The sequence below is a fragment of the Zonotrichia leucophrys genome, chromosome 1 (genome assembly GCF_028769735.1).
Source record: "Zonotrichia leucophrys gambelii isolate GWCS_2022_RI chromosome 1, RI_Zleu_2.0, whole genome shotgun sequence".
In the NCBI taxonomy this organism is placed as follows: domain Eukaryota; kingdom Metazoa; phylum Chordata; class Aves; order Passeriformes; family Passerellidae; genus Zonotrichia; species Zonotrichia leucophrys.
The window spans coordinates 33,996,757-34,002,405 of NC_088169.1; the positions used below are offsets into that span (position 1 = coordinate 33,996,757).

At 54.8% G+C, this 5,649-nt stretch overlaps 1 protein-coding gene across 1 annotated transcript; it reads left to right on the forward strand.

Annotated features, from left to right (window-relative positions):
* The first annotated feature begins 299 nt into the window (after positions 1-299).
* CHST7 (carbohydrate sulfotransferase 7) lies at positions 300-3,478 on the forward strand. The gene has a single exon (XM_064711507.1). The coding sequence runs from the start codon at positions 578-580 to the stop codon at positions 1,979-1,981; it is 1,404 nt and encodes a 467-aa protein (XP_064567577.1). The 5' UTR covers positions 300-577; the 3' UTR covers positions 1,982-3,478.
* Positions 3,479-5,649: the final 2,171 nt, after the last annotated feature.

Sequence of the window (5,649 nt, forward strand, 5' to 3'; positions counted from 1 at the left end):
CTAAAAATACATTTGCACCTCTTCTCCTTACTGTAGCGTCTTGCTCGTTCTTTCTCCGGAGCTCTGGTGAATAGCAGGACCCGCCACTCCTCCTCGGGACACCCTCAGCCGCTCGGTACCTGTCCTGGCTAGCACACCTCCTTTTCGGTGCGCCCCTTCCCGGGCGGGGGTGAGTCCCGCCGTGCCGAGCCCGCCCCTCCGGCCCTGCCCGGGGGAGGGAGGGAAGGAGGGAGGGAGGCCGGGCGAGGGGCGGCCCGGAGCCGGGCGCAGCGGCACCGGGAGCAGCAGCAGCGGCGGCGGCAGCCCGCGCCCCGCCGGCGGCAGTGGCTCCTCAGGCGCAGCGGGGGCAGGTGCGGGCGCTTCCGCGTCGCGCTGCGAGGAGGAGCAGGACGCGAGGGAGGAGGCGGCGGAGAGCGCGGCCAGCGGCCCGGAGTGCCCGTGGGCGTGATCCCCGGCGGGGAGCACCGCCCGCCGCCCACATCCCCGCCGCCGCCGCCGCTAACTTTGCTTCTCCGCAAAGAGCCGCCCTCCGGCACACAGAGGGTCGGCGGAGCCGGGGTCCGAGCCGGCCCCAGCGATGAAGGGCCGGCGACGGTGGCGAGGCGAACATCGCCGCTTCGCCGCGGTGCTGGTGCTGTACACGCTGCTGCTGCTCCTGTTGGTGCCCTACGCGCTGGACTACGGGGCCAGGCGCGGGCGAACGGACGAGGAGCCGCTGCTGCGGCGCTGCCCGAGCCTGGAGGAGGCGCTGAGTGAGTGGGGCTGGGAGCAGCGGCCGCCGCTGGACGAGGAAGAGGAGGACGATGAGGCGGGCACGGCCGGGGCGGCGGGTAACGGCAGCGCGGGGACGGTGGGGAAGCGGCACATCTACCTGCACGCTACCTGGCGAACGGGCTCCTCTTTCCTCGGGGAGCTCTTCAACCAGCACCCCGACGTCTTCTACCTGTACGAGCCCATGTGGCACCTTTGGCAGGCGCTCTACCCGGGGGACGCGCTGAGCCTGCAGGGAGCCCTCCGCGACATGCTGCGCGCCCTCTTCCGATGCGACTTCTCCGTCCTGCGCCTCTACACCGCCCCGTCCGGCCCCCGCGACCCGCTGGCCCCCGCCCCGCCCGCCGCCGACAACCTCACTACGGCCAGCATCTTCGGCTGGAGGACCAACAAGGTGATCTGCTCGCCGCCGCTCTGCCCCGCCGCCCCGCGGCCCCGCGGGGAGATCGGCCTCGTCGACGGCGCCACCTGCGAGGAGACGTGTCCGCCGCGGGCGCTGCGGGAGCTGGAGGCCGAGTGCCGCAAGTACCCGGTGGTGGTCATCAAGGACGTGCGGCTGCTGGAGCTGGGCGCGCTGCTGCCGCTGCTGCGGGAGCCCGGCCTCAACCTGCGGGTGGTGCAGCTCTTCCGCGACCCCCGCGCCGTCCACAACTCCCGCCTGAAGGCGCGGCAGGCGCTGCTGCGGGAGAGCGTCCAGGTGCTGCGCAGCCGCCACCGCGCCGAGCCGCGGGGCCCGGCCCGCCACCAGCAGCAGCATCTCCTGCTGCCGCCCGGGCTGCTGGGCGGAGGGCGGCCGCCGCAGCCGCAGCACCGCGCCGAGTTCTTCCTCGGCGGCGCGCTGGAGGTGATCTGCCAGTCGTGGCTCCGCGATCTCCTGCTGGCCCGGCGCGCCCCGGACTGGCTCCGCCGCCGCTACACGCAGCTCCGCTACGAGGACCTGGTGCGGGAGCCCCGCGCCGAGCTGCGCCGCCTGCTGCGCTTCGCCGGGCTGACCGTGCCGCCGGCCCTGGAGGACTTCGTGGTCAACATGACCCGCGGCGCCGCCTACTCCTCCGACCGGCCCTTCCTCATCTCCGCCCGCGACGCGCGGGAGGCCGTGCACGCCTGGCGGGAGCGCCTCAGCCGCCAGCAGGTGCGGCAGGTGGAGGCGGCGTGCGGAGAGGCCATGAGCATCCTCGCCTACCCCCTCAGCGCCGGCGATGCCCGGTAGCGCCCGAGCCGCACGCCCCGGACGGGCCCGAGGGCGGACGGACGGACGGGCGCCGTCGGGCGGAGCTGAGCGCGGGGGTCTCCGCTGGCATGGTAGGCGGGGAGCTCCCTGGGGGCAGCCCCGGCTGAGGGACACCTGCCTCGCCTCCGGTACGGGCAGCGCTGCAGGGTGCGGGCCCCCCGTGCCGCTGTGGCTTTGTTTTCCTTCTGGAGAGGGCGGGGGATGTTACATTTACGAGAAGGGTTTGGTAAGGGGTGTCCTCCGAGTACGGCATCACTCTTGGAGCCTTTTAGCTTGAAATTGTGATCGTGTACAAAGAACAGGTATGCTACAAACAAACTGCATGAAAATTTAAAAATCCCCCAGGTGAAGACTCTCAGCAAGGAACTAGAGGGCCTGGAAGGTGCTCCTGTGGGAGCATTGCCCTTCTGGATCACACTGACCTCTGTCCTTCTGCTACTGAAATACAAGAGGCTTCTGTGAAGTCGCTGCAGGGGTCAGGGGGCCTGGGCAGCAGGAGGAGGGTGCCTGCCGCAGGGCAGGACTCAGCTCTCCTGCCCCAAACCTGCTCGGCAGGGATGGGCTCTGCCCCTGCTCAGTGCTGCTGCTGTAGGGAGGGGCTGAGGGAAGGGGAGCCCTGGCCAGCTCTGTCCCTCGTTCTGAGCAGCAGGGTAAGCGGTGCAGGGAGGGTGAGCACCCACCTGCTTATGTGTTTTGAGGATGTCTGTGGCAGGAATCTTTGCTTTTCTAAAGAAATCTGTAATTGTTTTGAAAGTAGGATTTTTTAAAACATACATACATTGATATAGTTTGGTGATACTTGTGTGAGATACAGGTGACTGACATGTTTCTTTGGAACACGTGTAGGGGTGAATGAAACTGGAAGGCAAATGTTCGACAAATATTTCCGTTTTGTTTTCTCTCTCAGATGAGAGAATCACTTTTCTTCTCTTGCTTCCGGGCTGACACATTGTGCCGTGCACAGGGTCCTCCTGATCACATCCTTCCAAACAATAACATCCTCTCAGCTGGCAACTCCTGGGCAAAAACAAGTGTTTCCTAAGAGGCTAAGACCAATTAATCATGAAGTTCCCTAATAAAATCTTACATTAAAAAAGCAAACAAACAAACAAAAAACCCCTGAAGTTTTATTTTGGATTTTAAAATGACATGTTCCTGCGGATATCCTACAACTTCTGTAAGAAGAGGGTGTGTGTGTATCTGCAATTACCTTTGTTTATTAATTTCTTGATGTGGGGATAAAAGGTTCAGTTGTAATTTAGGGATGCAGTTTCATAATTTCATAGAGACTGCTTTTGAATCTGTTACAGTCTGGTAGTCTTTAAATGGCTCCATGAGAGTGTACAGGATTATAGGGATGTTTACATGCAGTCCTCAACTACAAACCCAGAATATGAGTTTCAAATTGAGGATAATCCAGGATGAGGAAGAAAGCAGTGTTTAGATAAAGTGCTGAAAATAAAGGCAGTTCAAAGATGTTATGTTATCATGGAGGAGGTGTTTGATTTGCACTGTACATTTTTGTGCTCTGAGTGTTATGCTGTACAGCATGTCACTAAGTTAGGATGAACTTTCATTTATTTTGGCTCTTTTTCCCCTTGATCTTCCCATCTGAGAGTATGTTGGCATAAGAAGCAAGTTTCTTTCATTATCTGACAGGAAAATGTAGTCAAAATAATATTTTTGAACAAATATATCCATTTCTCTGTAGCATACTTCATTCAGCTTTGCAACCTTGGGCTTCTGCTTGAAGTAAGAATTACAGGGTCTTGTTTTGTGCTGGAAAAACTTCTGTAATATCTAAGGAATGTTTCTGCATTCTCTCACTGTGCCTGTGACACCAGAATTTGTCTCTGAGTGTTCCAGTGGCATTTAATAATGGTATTTGTATAGCTAGTACCTGTACAATGCCTTGATAACCTGTGTCAGGTAAACTATTTTGGAAGGCACTTCTGGGACTATACCCAGCCTGGCTTGTACTGGTTTGGAAAGAAATTAAGAATTTTGTGCATACCAAAAGATGATATGGTACTTATTTTCTTAAATTGGATAGGAGATTAAAATCCAGTATATCCTGCTGATTTGTTCTTAGCAAGTTGCAGTCACAGAATTGTGTGATGCAACAGTTAAGCATTCTCCTCACCTTGACAGAGAATCTCATCATGCTCTTTCTGGTGGTAGATATCTTTTGTAAGTCTTTCAAAATTCACACTTAATTTCACTTAAAATGGTTCATCATGATAAGCAAAGAAGTGTTATCATCTAGCTCCACTTGATTCTTATAGCTGGGAGGAAATCCACTTCCTGGAAATTATTTGGTATTTTCTGAAACTGTTTCCATGTTTGAGCTGCAGAGGTGGTGAAGGGCCTTGAGGGGAAGCCATGTGAGGAACATCTGAGGTCCCTGGGTCTGTTCAGCCTGGAGGAGACTGAGAGGAGACCTCCCTGCAGTTACAGCTGCCTCATGAGGGGCAGTGGAGGGGCAGGCACTGATCTCTTCTCTCTGGTGAACAGTGACAGGACGCAGGGAATGGCATGAAAGTGTGTTAGGGGAGGTTTAGGTTGGGTATTTTCTTCACCCAGAGGGTGTTTGGGCACTGGAACAGCTCCCCAGGGCAGTGGTGACAGCACCAAACCTGACAGAGCTCAGTAAATTTTTGGACAATGCTCCAAGCACGTTATGTGACTGTTGGGGCTGTCCTTTGCAGGGCTTGGAATGGAACTTTCTGATCCTTGTGGGTCTCTTCCAACTCAGGATATTCTGTGATGGATGCATTTTCTGTATCAATAATTATTTCTGTCAGCACAAGTTGTTCATTAGCCTGGTTGCTCTCTGTGAGTGATTATTTTAATTTTTAAATTTTTGTATAATGTGAAAAAGGCTCCACTGCGCAAAGTGTACAAAATATAGCAAGTGCAATTTTTGGTTTGTATTCTGTGCACCTGAATTCATCAGAAAACTCATCTAAAAAATCCATAGGGAATATTTAAAGCTGAGAAAGGAGCAAGCAGGCCAGAGAGACATCAGAGCAGTGTGTGGATGACAGTTTATTGGTGACTGGTGGTGTGACATGTGTGTTTCAGTCACTGGAAGGTTTTCTAAAACTCCGCCTTCATGCCCCATAGGTTAGTGCATTACAGTCATGTACGTTATGTCTTGAAACTCAGGCCTTGAAGAAAAAGCAAATGTACTGTCAAATGTCAGTGTTGGTATTTATCTGAAAAGGCAGAAACAGGCCTGATTAGGACAACCAGCATGGAGTTTCAGTGGCAGAGATCTTTGGAACCAACCAGAACTTGCTGAAGGCAGGACACCCATAGACTGCATTTTGAGAGCAGCTGGACATTTATGACTTGGGCAGTTTGAGGTGAAGTCACAGTTCTACTGGATGATGTAGAAAATTGTACTGCTCATTTGGAGCAGAACATGGCATGATAAGCAAGAGAACAGTAAACACATTTTTATATCCAACCTGAACTTGGAAGGATTAGAATCACAGTGCAGGACTCAGCCATAAAGTTTTAGTATTTCAGACTGAGATTGGTGAAAATTACCTACTTGTACTACATCACATACAATGAATTAACAACTAATTTATTAAAAAGTCATAGTGGGAAATGGGTGCAGAACTGACAAATGCTCACAA